General features: G+C 66.8%; 3 protein-coding genes across 7 annotated transcripts in view; 1 reads left to right on the top strand and 2 right to left on the bottom strand.

Annotated features, from left to right (window-relative positions):
- The window catches only part of AK8 (adenylate kinase 8), a 66,517-nt gene extending 65,102 nt beyond the window's left edge, over window positions 1-1,415 (bottom strand). For all 4 annotated transcript variants that reach the window (XM_036022408.1, XM_036022407.1, XM_036022406.1 and 1 more), the window contains exon 1: window positions 1,202-1,415. In XM_036022408.1, the coding sequence (XP_035878301.1) occupies window positions 1,202-1,285 (84 nt within the window). In that variant the 5' untranslated portion in view covers window positions 1,286-1,415. The remainder of the gene's footprint in view (window positions 1-1,201) is intronic.
- Window positions 1,416-1,878: 463 nt separating this feature from the next.
- On the top strand, window positions 1,879-9,151 carry SPACA9 (sperm acrosome associated 9). Of its 2 annotated transcripts, XM_036022411.1 has the most exons (5): window positions 1,888-2,040; window positions 5,809-5,992; window positions 7,259-7,461; window positions 8,070-8,217; window positions 9,083-9,151. In XM_036022411.1, the coding sequence occupies exons 2-5, from the start codon at window positions 5,849-5,851 to the stop codon at window positions 9,092-9,094; spliced, it is 507 nt and encodes a 168-aa protein (XP_035878304.1). In that variant the 5' UTR covers window positions 1,888-2,040; window positions 5,809-5,848; the 3' UTR covers window positions 9,095-9,151. The 2 variants fall into 2 exon arrangements, with proteins under 2 accessions (XP_028387573.1, XP_035878304.1); XM_028531772.2 differs by lacking the exon at window positions 9,083-9,151 and having other exon boundaries at window positions 1,879-2,040; window positions 8,070-8,985.
- A 4,568-nt stretch (window positions 9,152-13,719) lies between these two features.
- Window positions 13,720-15,093, bottom strand: part of TSC1 (TSC complex subunit 1) — a 34,959-nt gene continuing 33,585 nt past the window's right edge. Inside the window, 2 exon segments of the mRNA XM_036022412.1 lie at window positions 13,720-14,862; window positions 14,865-14,944. Coding sequence (XP_035878305.1) covers window positions 14,417-14,862; window positions 14,865-14,944 — 526 coding nt within the window. The 3' untranslated portion in view covers window positions 13,720-14,416.

The following is a 15,093-nucleotide window of genomic DNA, read 5'->3' on the forward strand; positions in this document are numbered from 1 at the left end:
GACCCCCAGCAACCACACATTGATATTTCTCTCTCTCTCTCTCCTGCCCCCTTCCCTCTCTAAAAAATAAAATCTTAAAAAAAAAAGTGGAAGCGGTAAGAACCATGGAAGGAGCCCACAAATGACTGAGGGTGGGAACTGCTGGACTGAGCTTTCTGGGGCCGTATCTTCCAAAAGTCATGGTGGGGTCGTGCCGAGCTCTCAGGGGACCTCGGTGCTCCCTGCGCTCCCTCGCCCTCCACCCCCGCACCTGACGCCTTGCAACTCAGCTTGCCGTTTTCTGTCCTTAGCCGGTCACTCAAGTTTAGATCTCCCTCTCTCTCTCCTCTGTCACTCTCCAAAGGAAGCGTATGTCTGCTGGGGAGACGGACCCTGGGGTTTTTAACGCTGAGCTCTGCTGTCCTGCGTGCGGGTCCGGTTCAAACAACGGCAGGTGTCAGGGTGACGCCTCTGGGGGTGGGGCAGACCGGAGCAGCAGACAGATGCTCTGGAAGCAGGGCCCGGGGCCTCCCCTTGGCCCTCAGATCCTGAGTGCTGGACAGTTCCTGAAAGCCTTTCTGGGAGGGGCAGAAAGGACACCTACACGCACGCTGGGCACCGCGCTGCCTGAGGTCACACAGGGAGGGGGGCCAGCGAGGTCAGGCACCAGGAGGAGAGCTTGGGAGTGGCCAGGAACTCCCGACCCCGAGAAGGAAGGGCCCGATGGGAAACGCTGCTGGCCAAACCGCAGGGATGCTGGCCCGGGAGGCGGGTCTCTCAGAGGATGGGCCTGCCACCTTGACCTCGGGCACTGGCCAGCCCGGAAGCCAGCGCTGCAGACGGACGGGACTGCCGGAGCCGCGAGCGCCCTCTGGAGACCACCTCCTGCAGCCCGGCACTGCACACTTGGAGGAACCGAGGAAGGGACGGCCTCGTCCCCAGTCCTCCAGCCGGCCGGCGCAGAGCCGGGACCCCATTCTGGCCCGGACGGCTTGCCCCTCTTCTTTTCCCTAGGCCCGGGGGACAGGGGCGGGGGCGTCTTCAGATCGAGGGACCCTCGGGTCACGGCGGTACAAGAGGCAGACACCCCAAGTTAGGCAACCTCGTGGCCAACAAACGTGGACCCCCCTGTTGCCGGCTCGCGGGCGCGCCCCCTGGTACCGCGACAGGGGTTCCACGGCCTCCGCCCACTGCCGCCACAGGGTGGGGCTGTCCAGGTCACCTGCATCAACTCGAAGATGTGGTTCGTCTCCCCGTAGAGGGGCATTTGCGGGGGAATGCGGTGCGGAGCAGTGGTCGCGTCCATGCTGCCAGGCAGCGCGGCCGCTTCCTAGTGACCGCCGTCGCTAGGGGCGCCGCTCCCTGACGTCATCAGCATGCGCCGCTCCCTAGTGACGGCCGTCGCTAGGGGCGCCGCTCCCTGACGCCAATAGTGTGCGCCGCGGGGCTGAACTCGTGCTCCCGGGCCGGGGTTCTCAGCGGCCCCGGGCAAGGGCTCTCCCGCTCGCCTGCGCTGTCCTCTTGGCGCGTCTCCGCGGGGCACCTCAGGCGGCTTCCAGCTGTGGCCTTCGAGAAGGAGAGATGCGCCGGGCGGGGCGTCCAGTGTTGAGACACCTGCCAACACCTCGAGGGCACCTCGGCCCCCCGAGGGGGCGGGAGGCAGGATCTGCTGCGGGGGGGGGGGGGGGTTCTGCCTGTGCGCCCTGACTGGGGCGTTAAGCTCGGTGGCCTCAGTGTCCCCATCTTTAAAACGAAGACTAGAGGTCGAGGAGGATATTTGAGGAAGGAAGGGAGTCCAAAGGACCGGCCTGAGGGCCGAGGGTCCCGCTGGAAACCCTCCGACCAACTCACAGCTTCGGAGGGCCCCTTCAGGAGCAGGGCGGGGCCGCCACGTGACCCAATTGCTATGGCTCCCGCGGTAACAATTGGGCCTGTGGCCCCGCCCCTTCTCAGCGAGACCTCCACACCCTACACCCTGCTGCGGCTCCCAAACCCTGGGAAGGGCGTCCCGCTCCTCCGGCCCTAGACATCAAAGGAGGCACTCCAGCTTCGGGGCGCTCTGGGAGTGAAGGCTGCTGTGAGACGAGCGAGCGAGGTGAAAGCCCCGGGCTTGGAAACTTGGGGCAGCGGGGGGTGGGGGGAGCGGAGAGTGCATTGGGCCGCCTCTGCTGCTGCCCCGGAGGGGTTGGGGGTGGGACGCGGTGGGGGTAGCGTTAAGCGGGACAGGGCCGTGCAGGTATCCGCCGCAGCACTGAATTGCGAGCTGTAACTCTCATTGCCATCCTTAGTGGGAGGCACCGTTCCGGAGCTCTCTGTGGGTTCATCCGTGGAGTCTTGTGCACATTTTTGGAGAGGGTGTGCGTAGGGCCTGGTCATTACACATTGCCCAGAGTTCAAATCGTGGCTGCCCTCCCACTAGCTGTGTGAGCCTGCCCCGCGCCTCGCTTTCCTCCCCCATGAAGTGGGGTTATGGGAGGATCCCATGGTATCTGAAGTACGGGACAGAAACTGGCGTCTGGTCAGGAGAGCTGCATAGGCGCTACTGTTAGCATTATCGCATTTCGTCTTCGCACCAGCCCTGAGAAGTGGGTACCTTCCTTCCCACACTGCACGTGAGGATCTGGAGGAACAGCGTGGTGAAAAACACTTGGCCAAGTGACGTGGGCACGTCGTTTCCCCTCTCCGGGCCTCTCTCCTCGTTTGCTGTTGATCACAGAGCGTCAGAATCCAAAAGCCCCTTGAAAAGCCACTCGTCCAAACTCATTTTATGGGGGCGGGGGGGACGGGTAAACTGAAGCCCAGAAAGGGGGAAATCGTTGGCCAAGGCCACTTGTTAACGGCAGAGCCAGGGCTGGAACCAGGGGTCTGGACTCTTCGCCAAAGCCTGTTCCACCAGTCAGCAGCCCGGAGACACGCCCCCCAGCGGCGGGTGGGGGGAACAGCTGAGTTCCGCTTCCCGCTCAGAACCGCGCTCAGAGCCCCCAGGCCCTGGTAGGCCCGTCAGACCCGACTGCGCAGGCAGCCGGGGAAGAAAGGAGGCTGCCTCCCCCGGAACAAAGAACACGACAACCAAGCCTGCAATTTGCACTGGAGACGTTCGGTTCGCTTCCTGGACATTTCTGAAACGACTTGCCTTTCTCCTCATTTATTTCCAGCCCTAGGCACTTTTCATACCAAGATTTAATCATCTTTAGCAGCCTGGAAAAATACAAATCAATTAAAGCGAAAACCTGTTGGGTAATCATTTCTTCCTTCCTCCTCCCCCAGACGGAGAAGCGCCTGCACCCTGCGCCTTTCATCCCGGCTCATTTGGCTGCAGTGCGTCCCGTTCAAGGGCGATCACTTTGGATAGATTGTTACAGCTGCTCTCCCGACATTCCCTGCGTGCATGTCACAAGTCACGGGGATCAAGGGCCGAGTCGGTTTTTCTCTCAGGGGCCCTTGGGGCCACCAGGCGAGGCAGTGCCGTGTTCCTGCAGGACTTGGCAGCCCCCGGGAGGAGGGCGGGGGGCCAGGTGCCCAGGGCAGCCCCCGAAGGCTGGCCCTCGTCGTTCTGGGATAGGGAACAGAACAATCTCGTGAGGCTGGAAGCAAGGCCCAGGAGTCCAGCTGGTGCGTGCATGGTCCCGAGGAGGGCTCCGCGGCACCTCCGGCCCCCCAGACGCCCGACCACAGTCAGTCTGACGTCTGGCATGTCTGTGTCTAGGGCAGATGGATCATCGCCAAGGGAAGGAGGCAAGTAAAAAGAGCCCAGCCCTGGCTAGCGTAGCTCAGTGGATTGAGTGTGAGCTGCGAACCAAAGCATCGCAGGTTTGATTCCCAGTCAGGGCACATGCCTGGGTTGCGGGCCAGGTCCCCAGTAGGGGGCGCATGAGAGGCAACCACCCATTGATGTTTCCCTCCCTCTCTTTCTCCCACCCCCTCTGTCTAAAACTAAAATTTTTTTAAAAATTTTTTTAAATCAAGTTTTCGAAAGGATCAGTGAGGCCGAGCTGCCCGTCGGCCTCCGGCTCCACAACGGCGAGGTGTGGCACTGTGCCCCGACCGTGTGTACTGGAAATTCCCTGCTTGGCTCTCGGTGGCACTTCCGGCGTTAACTTTTATTTGTTACAGTAGTGCAGTAAGTATTTTCACCCATCTTGATCGCCTAGTTAGTTGTCAGGCGCCCCCTTGAATTTTGCCCCAAGCTGAGTGCCTCACTCGCCACACCCTAGTCCAGGCTCCAAGGACGGAATGCCAGGGGAGGGGCCGGTGCCAGGGGAGGGGCCGGTGCCAGGGGAGACACAACAAAAAGCAGCACCCACCTCCAGGTGGGAGGGGGTGGGGGAGGCGCCTCGGCTGGGCCCTGGACACAGCAGTGTTTACCAAGCAGTGGCCCCACTGCGGCCCCACTGCCCTACCCCCTCCTGCCGCCCACTCCGGATGGGGGAGGTGCCCTGTTGGTGAACCCCGGTGCTGTGGCACCCCGGGGCGGCCTCGGGACACTGCTGTGGAAGTGTGCTCCATTATATTCACAGTGGGCCCACCCACGGTTGTGGGGGGCGATTGTCGGGGCCCTTCCTGGCCTGGCTCCGTTGTGGGCTGCCTGTCAGCTCTTCGTCCAGGACGCGGGCTGCATCTCTGCAGCCCCCCACCCCCACCCCGACCCCGCCAAGTTCTCTGACTGGCTGCCCCCATGGAGTCCCAGAGGCTGACCCTCTTCTGTCCATGCGTTTCCTTTCGTCCCCAATGTCACCTCCTCTCGCCACAGAGATGCCCTCCCCGGCCCCTGCCCTGCTCTGGGCTCCGGGTGCTGAGGGACGGGACCAAAGCAAACGCCTCCTCCTGGCTCCATCCTGCTCCATCCTGCTCAGGCTCCTGTCCCTCTGGGACCCACCGGGAAGCCTGGCACGTGCCCCCACCCCCAGACCGTCCCCGTCTGGCCTCCCTCCCTCCGCACAGCCTCCCCGGAGCCCTGCTCACAGGCAGGGGGCGTGTTGAAGTCCGGGCTCCAGGCGTGCCGGTGCCTGGAGGTGCAGGGACAGCCGGCTGCGGCAGCCTCGAGGGTGCCAGTTAACCGGCCGGAAGCCTGGGGCTTGGGCAGGGAGGGGCGGTCTGTGGCACCAGCTTGCTGAGACACCCTGGGTGCCAGTTCCCCCCGGAAGTAAAGGGAAGCGGATCTCCTGGGATTCCGACCCTCACGTGCCCCGAGTCTGGGACCTGGAGCATGTTGCATGTGCTCAGCAAACTCAAGGTGTCCTGGAGGGAAGAGCCCAGAAGGGAGCCGTGGACGCCTGGACGGCGCCAGGGACAGTGAAGCACGCGTGTTCCCAGTCACGGTCATCCTGCAATTAACTCGGGAGACGGAGCAGGGCCCTGCCCCAGGCTCGGAGCCGGGGAACCACAGGCCAGGGCTGCCCCTCGCCTGCAGGGCCCACCAGAGGGCGCCCCACGAGCTGCGGCAGCAGGGTTCCCAAACCATGTGGCCCGAGCGGACAGAACCGATCGTTCTCACCGTGGCATGTTCCCGGAACCCGGCTCTCGCTGGCACCACAGGAGGCACTGGAGGCTGTGCGTGTGGGTGCGCGTGTGAGCCTTGTCTGGGGGACCGAGGACCGCCGGCCCACAGCGGAGGGGAGGAGGGAGTCGTGTTTTGTGGCGAAGAATGCATCCTTGGAGGGAGAGCGGCCTCGGGCCAGGCTCCGCGCGCTCACGGGCCGCCTGGGGGTCCTGAGCAAGCGTCCTGCAGGGGACGGGCTCGTTTCCTTCTCCGCCGGCTGGGGGTGGCCGCAGTCCCTGCCCCCGGGGCTGCCGGCACCTCAGCGCCCCACCTTCCGCCCCGCCCCGCAGACGCCTGCCCGGTCTCTGGGGAGCGAGCGCCGCGGGGACCATGAACGAGGCGAAGGGGTCCCTCCGGGCCATCGAGCAGAAGTACAAGCTGTTCCAGCAGCAGCAGTTCACCTTCGTGGCGGCGCTGGAGCACTGCCGCGAGAACGCGCACGACAAGATCCGGCCCATCGCCAGCATCGAGCAGGTGCCGTCCCGGGCGGGCAGGTGGGTCGGGCCGGGGCCCTCGCCTGGACGGGCTTTCAGCACCGGGAGGGGGCGCTGGGACCCGCCACCTCGGCTCAGGGCCCGCCGGCACCCCAGTCGGACTCTCCGTCCCAAGTGCCGACTCCCCACCCTCAGCCCGCCCTCCACGGCAGATGGCCGGCCCCACCCAAAGGTCACCCACACAGCAGGTGGCCCGGTGACGGTGCCCTGCTGTGGTTGCGGCTCAGCCTCCCCCACACCCCCAGGCTCTCCAGGCAGGCGTACGGACACGCACGCGGCCGGGGGGTGGGGTGGGGGGTCAGAGCCTCTGCCCCCTGCAGAGCTACTGCACTTGGGAAGGAGCACGTCAGGTGGCATGGGAACACAGGCGCCAGCAGAAACCCCGGCCTCCGACTCGGAGCTTCACGGGGGCTGCAGGCGGTGGGGGGCCCCTCCCACCAGCTGTGCAGAGTGGAGGTGTCCCGCCCAGACGGCGGCAGTTCCTTGATCGAGGCCGGGCCTCCCGCCCTTGCCTGACCTCTGATCCAGAGTCATGGGGTCAGCCGGGTCACTCTGACACACACACCCCCCGACCCAGGGGGGCTTGCACCTCCCTGGAAGGGAGCTGCGAGGAGGCTGGCTGTGCCCCTCCTCCCGGCGCCCGCCCGACATCTTCAGGGAGCGTCCCTGCGCCTGCTGTGCAGCCCGCCCCCCGGAGGTCGGTGCGGTTTTGGCGCCAGGGTCTCGCCAGCTGGAGTCAACCCGTCTGTGGGTGTGAGGGACACTGGTGTCCTCCCACAGAGTCATTCCCCAGTCCCACGGCCTAGCTGTCCCCCCACCTTTCTCCGTCCTGGACCCATGGGACCTCTGAAGGGGTTCAGTCTGGGGGCCCCGCCCAGCAGTCCTTGCAGTGGGCCTGTGGCGTGAACCGGGGGGACAGCCGGCCCTCTGCTGCAGCCTTGGCTTCGGCCCCCGGGGACTGGCGAGGGCCGGGCCCGGAGCCTCGGTGCCGGGGCAGGTCAGCCCCCACTCTCAGCCGCTGCTGCTCACCTGTGAAACGGGGGTTTAAGGCAGCTCAGGTGCAGCAGGGTTAGGGCAGGACGCGGGGACGCCGGGCCTGCAGACGCTCTCCGGTGCCTGGGGGGCCTGTGGGTTCTCCCATTCCCGTGGGGCTGGCCTCTCGCCCGGGGCTCCGGGGGCGGAGGGGTGCACCGGGGTGTCTGCCCTGCAGCGGGGCCGCTCGCTCACGGCGCCGCCCGGCCCGCAGGTGCAGAGCTACACGGAGCACCACTGCAGCAACGCCACGGACCGCCGCATCCTGAACATGTTCCTGGACCTCTGTGCGGAGCTGAGCAAGCTCTGCCAGCGCTTCGAGGCCCTGCATGCGGGCACCCCGGTCACCAACAGCCTCCTGGACAAGTGCAAGACCCTCGTGAGCCAGAGCAACGACCTGAGCAGCCTGAGAGCAAGGTCGGCCCCTCGCCCCCCCCATCCACGAGGCCCCCATCTGCGCATGTGGGGCGGGGAAGGGACAGGGATGGACGAGGAGGGGAGAGTGGGGGCTGCCGCTGAGGGCAGGGGAGTCTGGACTGACGAGGCTGGTGGGAAATCCTAGGCCCCCTGACGTTGCAGAACAACTCGGACCCACAACACCCAGACAGCAGGACACGGAGCCTCTCACGGGAGCTAGCCCGGGGCGCAGGGAGGGGCCCCCGGAGTGCTGTTCCCAGAAGCCTGCGGAGCGTCGGGCATGGGGCTCCTTAATTCTGACCCCCGGGGCTCCACCGCACCAAGCCCCCGATCCTCAAGGAAGCTGCCGAGGCAGGGCGGCAAGAGTCGCGGGGACCAACAGCGTGCTCTGGAGCCATCAGAGCAGCCCGGGGCTCCTGGCCCCAAACCCGCTGACCCACAGGGCGCCCAGCCTGGCACGTGCACGGTGCCCACCCCTGCCCAGGGTATTCCGGTGGGAGCCCCGCATGAAAACGCCCCGCCCGAGCCCTGGCGGCTGCTCGCCCCGGGGATGAGGGAGGAGGGTCCCCCTGGGCTGACGCTCACCCCCGGCCCCGGCCGCCCCACAGGTACCCTCACGACGTGGTGAACCACCTGAGCTGCGACGAGGCCCGGAACCACTACGGGGGCGTGGTCAGCCTCATCCCCCTCGTGCTGGACCTCATGAAGGAGTGGATCGCGCACTCGGAGAAGCTGCCCCGCAAAGTGCAGCAGCACGTGAGTGAGCCCGGGACGCACCAGGAGGCCGCCGCCGCCGCCGCCCAGCCTGCCCAGCCTGCCCAGACCGCAGGCGCCCAGCCCTGGCCAGGAAAACGCCAGTGCAGGCCGCTCCCCAAAGACAGCCTCAGACCCCGGGGGAAAGACAAAGGGTTCAAACCTCCCTGGAGACCGCCTGGCGGGAAACTGTGACTCTGAGCCGGCGACCTCCAGCGACCTGGCACCTGTCCCCGGCCCATCCCACAGGGTGCCGTCACCACACTTGGTCCCCCTCCCCCGGCCGGCCCAATTTCACTAGCCTCCACAGTCCCGGCCACTCGGGAACCCCAGGAGGGACCCCCAATATACCGCTGAGAACCTCGCCTTCCGCGCTTGCTGTAACTTCTAACTTTCCCCCGCCCTGGCGCCCAGGCTCTGTGCCCAGGAAGAGCAGCCCCCGTCCCAGAGTGACTAGCGAGGGCTTCCCGGGGAGGCTGGGGCAGAGCCAGGGCTGTGCCTGCCCAGCCTGGGGCCTCGTCGAGCCTCCAGCCCGGCTGCAGGTCTGGCTTTGCAGGCTGAGCCGTGGTGCCAGGAGGCTGTGCAGCTCTGGCGGGACAGGGTGGCTCCCCGCTCCCGGGGCTGCTGTGGGCTGGCACGTGGAGCGTGCCCAGTGTGGCCTTGTCTTGGGACCAAGGCCCTAAGGGGACGAGCCCGCCTTTCCTCCCTTCCACCTGGGAGACGGTGGCGGGAAGAACTCCCATCTCGCGGCTCCCGGCGGGACCGTTACTGGTCTCCGCCACACAAGGGAGGCCCGGGCACTGCAGTGCGTCGCTGGCTTCTGGGTTTGCCTCGAGTGCCCTCTGACTATCGGCTTTTCCCTCCACAGGGGGCGACTTAGCTTCTGTACTCTTGCTTCCTCGGGGGCTGCCGTCAAGAATAAAAGTGTCCTACCGCCTGTCTGCCTGGCCTGGTTTCCTGGGATTCCCCCTTAAAGAGAACCGTGCTGACCCTGAGCTCAGAGGAAAGGTGCTTCCGAGCGGCTCTGCCAGACGCACAGCCACCGGTGGCTGCCTCTCCCGGGTCGGAGACCTGCCCAGACACGACCCCCTGAATGTTCCAGACAGAATCCACAGCTGCCACCTCTGAGTCCTTGTCTCAAAGCAGCTGCTTTCACCCTTGGAACGGGCAGAGCACGCCCCTCTCCGGGGGGGGGGGGGGGGGGAGTGGGCGGAGGCACGGTGCAAACGGAGCTCTTTGTCCCAGTGCGTCCCAAGCAGGAGAGGGCCAGGCCAGGGTGGGCCCGCCACCTAAAGGCAGCTCACCACCGCCTTCCGGGCGCCCAGGGTGCGGGGAAGGTGCTGGGTGCCAGCTGTGCCTTCCCCTCGCACGCAAACCCGGCAGGCACGGCTCAGGGTCAGTCGGCTCTCCACAGGTTCAGTGCCGCGGGGCTCCGCCCACGGGGCCGCCCGCCTTCGGGGCTTCTGGGGGCGCCGACTCGGGCCACACAGCACACACCCCGCTGGCCACTCTGGGAAAAGGGCGGGGACTGCAGGCGGATCATTTCGGGGACCCGTGGCCGTCTGCCGATGTTTTGCCAGAACGAAGAGGATGTCAGAGGGACGAAAACCAGATTCTGAAACTCGCCGGCAGCCCCGCCCCGCACCAGCAGCAACCAACTCACCCTCACCCTCGCCCTGACGTGGCCTCGTCCCTGGACGCCTCCCTCCGGGGCCACACGAGCCACTTCGCGGCAGCGCGGCCGAGTAGTGCAAAACGATAAATTTTTATTTGTTCACAGTTAAACACAAGCAACTGCCTCGACATTTTAGAACATTCTAAGGACAGCAAACCCTTTCGATTCCAGTCCCCACTCGCTAGGATTGTACCATGTTCTCTTGCAGTTCACGTTTATGGCGTTGGGTGTGGATTGCTTGACATGCTTTCACGATCGAGACGGGAAGGTTTAAACCTTTTGACGAGAGATGACTTTTCAAAATTGAACTAAAAGTCAGTTAAAAAAAATCTGGTTTTCAGTGATGGGACCTCGTCACTGCACGCCAGCCGCACACACGGGCTCCATGATTGGGTTAGAAAACTAGATTACGGCAGCGGAACCGGCCCCTCCGGGACGCGTGTCCGGTCCGCGGAGGGCTCCCGGAAAGTGACCCATGATCCTTCCTAGTGCAAATGCCCGGCTGCCCCGCGGACAGGCCAGCGCGCCGGCCGCGCAGAGCAGCACGCACCCTCCCGTCCAAGCGCTGTGTGGAGGCGGGGGTGGCCCGGGGCGTCTCAAACTCTCAGGGGTCTCCTCTAAGCTACCCCAACGGGCGGGGGGCACAGGCGAGTCTGTGGCACCGGGGAGGGGGCGGGAGGGGGACGGGGAGGAAAACCCCACTGCCGCCTCCGCTGCCCCCTCCACTCCCGTCAGGGCTAGGGCCGGCGGTGGGCCTGGGGGCCGGGCTCGCCGTCCAGGGCGGGCGCCCGAGCAGTGCAGCCGCCCTCTCTGGGGAGCGCGCACCGATGGCCAGTGGGATGGTGTGGGAAACGCCGCTCGCTCTGGGCACGCCCGGGTCGTGGCTGGGGACAGAGCCACCTGGGGCAAGGGTCACAGCAGCAGCCCAGGGGCCAGGCCGCGACCTCAACCGGTTCCTTCGCTGCCAGGGAAAAGCGCCCTTGCGTGCAATCAGTCAGTCCCTCCGCAGCAGCTCGTGGGGGGGTGGGGGTCACAGAACTCCGGGTGTAAACAGGTACACGAACGTCCTCAGACCAGGTGCGCTTCCCAGCATCGCTGCCGGTTCGTCTTAAAGCCTGTACCTCAGAGAGTGAAACGCAGCCGGGCACGCGGCGCCGATGCAGGCCGCCCGACGAGCAGCCCTCCCCCCGCTCCTGGGCAGGCCCAGGCCGCTCTGGGGCCACGCTGAGGCGAGGGCCGGCCTCCGTCTGTGTGCACGGGCCGGCACACCGCCTCCACTGCAGCTCTGGGCCGAGGCCGCCGGGCCCGAACCCCGCTGCAGCCCGTCCACCCTCCCACCGCCCGCTGGTGCGCGTGCAGCGCCGGGTCTCGCACCCGCTCCCCACTCCCTCCGCGTCCCGTGGTCTGCCCCAGGGCCCGGGGCCTTCCGTGGGCTGGTGCGAGCACGGTCGTTAGACTCGCCTCTCGGAAACCCCGCCGGCCACGGTCCAGCTGCCAGGCCCCCGCGTGGCCGTGGGCACGTCCACCGCCACCTCCCACAGGGCTGCGGCCCCATCCCTCTCGACGAGAACGCCGGGACTCCGAGCGCTGCTGCCTGACAGCCAGTCTGGAGCTCCGGTTCTCGCTGTCCTCGCTGCCCGGGAGTGCGTGGCCACGGCGACCGAGGTGGCGCGTGGGCTGACTATTCTGTGGTCAGTGGCTTCTGGGACCCCGCCGTGGACAGCACTCGTGACCTGCCCGCCCCAGAGCGGCGCGTCCGACCTCTCCTCCGCCGCCCACTCCCAGGTCTCCGCGGTGTTCTCTCCCGAGGAACTGAGACAAGCCCAGGGCGGTCACGTCCACCCGCCCTCCCGGGCAGGCTGGCCTGGCCGCCTCCTCTGCAAGGAGAGCTCTGCAGCCCTGGCCACCGGGCAGCGGCCTTCCCCTCCGGCCTGCGGGCTCCGGGCAGTTTGCTCGCGGGCGCCAGCACACTCTTCCGCCCACAGCGCGGTCTGCGCGCCACGGCAGGGCCTGCTCAACGCTCTCTCTGACCGTGGTCACGTCTGCGCAGACCCACGCCGGCCCGCAGCAGGTGGGGGAGGGCGTCCTCCCCGTGCAGCCCGCGCCGCTCCCCCCCGCCCCACCCCCACCCGGATGAGATTGTAGTGATCCTCCCATAAACCTCACGCCGCCCAGGAGGCGGTCTCTCGGCCTCTCAGGGTCTGGGCCGACCCCGGTTAGTGTCAGGCGGGACCGGGACTCGGGCAGACGGCGCTGGCCGGGCAGCGCGCTCAGCTCCAGACAGAGGCCGCCCGGCGCAGCGTGTGCAAGTGCCAGAGCCCCGCCAGCCCGGTGCTGCCCGCGCGCCCCTGCCTGGCCCGTTCCCAGGCCGGTTCCTGGGACATCCTCCGCAGTCACCTTTCCATCCCGGAAAATGCCTTCTGACTCTTAGCAGGCTCATCAATTCTAAAGCCAAGCAAAACCTGACCACCGAGCCCTCTGCAACACGAAAGCCTCCAGTTCTGGGCTGGTTGACTCCCACGTGACCCCAGGCCGGGGTTGCAGCCGTGGCTGGCCAGAGCCCAGCAGCTCCTCCGCCCCGTCCAGGGTGGAAAGCCGAGGAGACGGACACCCTGGCCAGAGGCACGTGCCGGGGCCCCAGCCCAGTTTCCCTCGCGGCCGCCTTCTCTGCATTTTCACAACCTGCACGTGTCGGAACGGTCCTTTCTTTCCACGGCCGCCTCGCCTCTGCCCGCCAGCTCAGGACAAGGCCTGGATTAAGCGCTGGGGCCCTGACCTCCCGGGCCTGGGGAGGGTCCACATTAGCAGGGTTGCGGCAGCTCCTCTGTGACACCGGCTTCCTAAGTCGGCTCCACTTCTCCTCCAGGGATCTCAACGAGGCGGCCGGAGCGTCCTCGGCTTTCCCTCTCCTCAGGACCCACGGGACCGAGCAGGCGGCGTGACGCCCCCCGGGGAACACACGGCAGGGCACCGCCACCCCCGGGGACAGCCTCGTGCAGGCTGTGCATGCAGCCACGCCCCGGGCAGGGCGGTGTCCTGCTCGCACGGCCTCGGTGGCGTGGAGCCTCCTCCTCGGGCCCTGCCTGGCAAGGGAGACCGGGTCCTTGCCGCCACGCTTGGAACGAAGAGGCTCCGGCCTCCCAAGCCGGAGCTCCCACAGGCAGAAAGAATCCTCACCGTCACATGTGTCTTCTCCCCCCTCCTCCGGGCTGAACCTGCCAGGCGTGAGCGCCGAGGACGGAGAGGAACACCGGCTCACCAGCGCTCCCCCACCGGTCTCTCCTTGCTGCCACTGGCGCGCCAGGAAGGAGCCCGCAGGCTCCTGGCGTTGATTCCAGCAGCGTCTGCCGAGGTCGGATTCTCTGCTGTCACCGTGTCCCGCCTGGCATCCCCTCTCCCGAATGTATGCGGCCCACCAGCCTGCGTCTGCGAGGCAGGGCTCTGCTGGGACCCGCCCCGCCAGCACCGACGTGTCGGGGGCAGCAGCCTCGCGCTGCCTGGGGAGTCGGCCCTCGAGTCAGAACTGGGGTAAAAAGCTGTCACCTTTCCGGTGTCCGAGACGCTGCGGAAGCGAGGCGGCTCTGACCGCCCGAGCAGCACCGGCCACGGGAGCGCCCAGGAAGCCTTCAGCCCTTGGAGCCTCTCTGCAGCAGGGCCGTGGAGGAGCGGCCCCCAGGGCGGCGCTGGGACCCACGGGGGGCCAGCCCGAGGCGGCTCCTCGTCCTCGCATGTTTCTCGGGAGACCGCTCCCATCCCCACCCCACCCCCATCCTGCACACGGCAGGTCCGCCCCACACGCCGGCCTGCAGTCAGAATGGCGCCAGTTCTCCAGCACACGCCGAATAAATAAGAGGTAGTGGGGGAGCGGACAGGGCCCCCGAAGGGGACGGCGGTCTCCCAGGCGCCGGCTCCAGGTTTCCCAGCAACAGACCTCTGCTCACAAAGACCTTCCGGGAGGCTCACCGGGACCGCCGAGGGATGTGAGCGGACCGCGCCACCGTTCTTCTCACTGCTGCTTCAGCCGCCGGCCTTCAGGGCCGGGAGCAGCGGGAGTCTCCTGTGAAAGTGTCCTTCACGGGAGGATGCCGGCTTCGCGCGCCACCTCCTCCAGGAAGGGCAGACAGCAGTGTCCTGCGATGCCACCTGTCACCTGGCTAACTCCCCGCTGGTGGACAGCCCAGCCGCCCGGGCTCCGGGGGGCAGAGTGGTGCGTCAGACTCGAAACCTGGCCTCATATTGCACTGGCTCAAGGGCCCAGCCGCTGGGGAGGGGAGAGGGCGAAGCTGCTGAGGAAGGCGAACTGGCCCGGGACTGGTGCGCACTGCTAGGAAAACCATGGGGCGGGGGGCGGGGGGCGGGGTTATGGGGCGTTTCGATGCCAGACCCAGAAACCGTTCTGCATCCGTGGGCTGTCAAAAGGCCCTGCGTCCCTCTTCCACCGCACAAACCCCGGGAGCAGGAGCGCTGAGAAGGCCCCACCCCCGGGCCGTGCCCGGCCGCACGCAGGCTAACACTGACCGCCCTGCCTTAGCTGTGCTCAGGGTGAGTTTCGTTGTAGTCCATGATGCGGAGCTGTCCCACACTGTCGGGGTTCGGGGGACACGGGGGCGGGCCATCAGGCTGTGGGGGAGTCTTGGCCTCCACACCCAGGTCTTTGCCCGGCTCTGTCTTTAGGGTCTCAGGGAGGCTGCCAGCGGCCACGCCGTCCTCATCGCACTGGCTCTCGCTCTTGTTACGGAACAACTCGCGAGCCTTCATGCCCAGGAAGCTTTTGGAGCTAGGAAGTGAGCCGACAGTCGTGGGGAGGCTGGCGGAGGGCTCGCCCAGGGTGCTCTCCCACCGACCGCTGAACGGGCCGGCCCGCGGGTTCGGCGGTTTCTCCGGGGTGGAGAGCTGGCTGCTGCTGCTGCTGCTGCTGCTGCCCCCAGCGCCTCTGCCGCCCCCAGCGCCCCGGGCGCCGCCGGGCCTGGGGGCTTGGTCTCACCGTTGCGGCCACATGCCTCTTCACTATGCGCTGCCACAGAGTCCGAGCAGCTGTCGTTACAACAGTCGAGCCTGTAAGGAACCCAGGAAGGAGAAAGGCGCTGGTGACGGTGGCACCGCCGGGGAGGTGCAGGGCCCCTCACGCCGGCACGGACCTCTGCCGGCTGCCCCACAACGGACGGCAGAGGACTCAGGCGCGAGGCCTTGTCAGAAGACTTCTG

Source organism: Phyllostomus discolor, chromosome 3 (assembly GCF_004126475.2).
Source record: "Phyllostomus discolor isolate MPI-MPIP mPhyDis1 chromosome 3, mPhyDis1.pri.v3, whole genome shotgun sequence".
NCBI classification, from domain to species: Eukaryota; Metazoa; Chordata; class Mammalia; order Chiroptera; family Phyllostomidae; genus Phyllostomus; species Phyllostomus discolor.

Bases quoted from the DNA above. Each gene is read 5' to 3' on its own strand.
- SPACA9 (XM_028531772.2), top strand. From the start codon at position 5,849: ATGAACGAGGCGAAGGGGTCCCTCCGGGCCATCGAGCAGAAGTACAAG. The intron at 5,993-7,258 runs GTGCCGTCCCGG...CCCGGCCCGCAG, and splicing joins CCATCGCCAGCATCGAGCAG to GTGCAGAGCTACACGGAGCA. The intron at 7,462-8,069 runs GTCGGCCCCTCG...GCCGCCCCACAG, and splicing joins CTGAGCAGCCTGAGAGCAAG to GTACCCTCACGACGTGGTGA.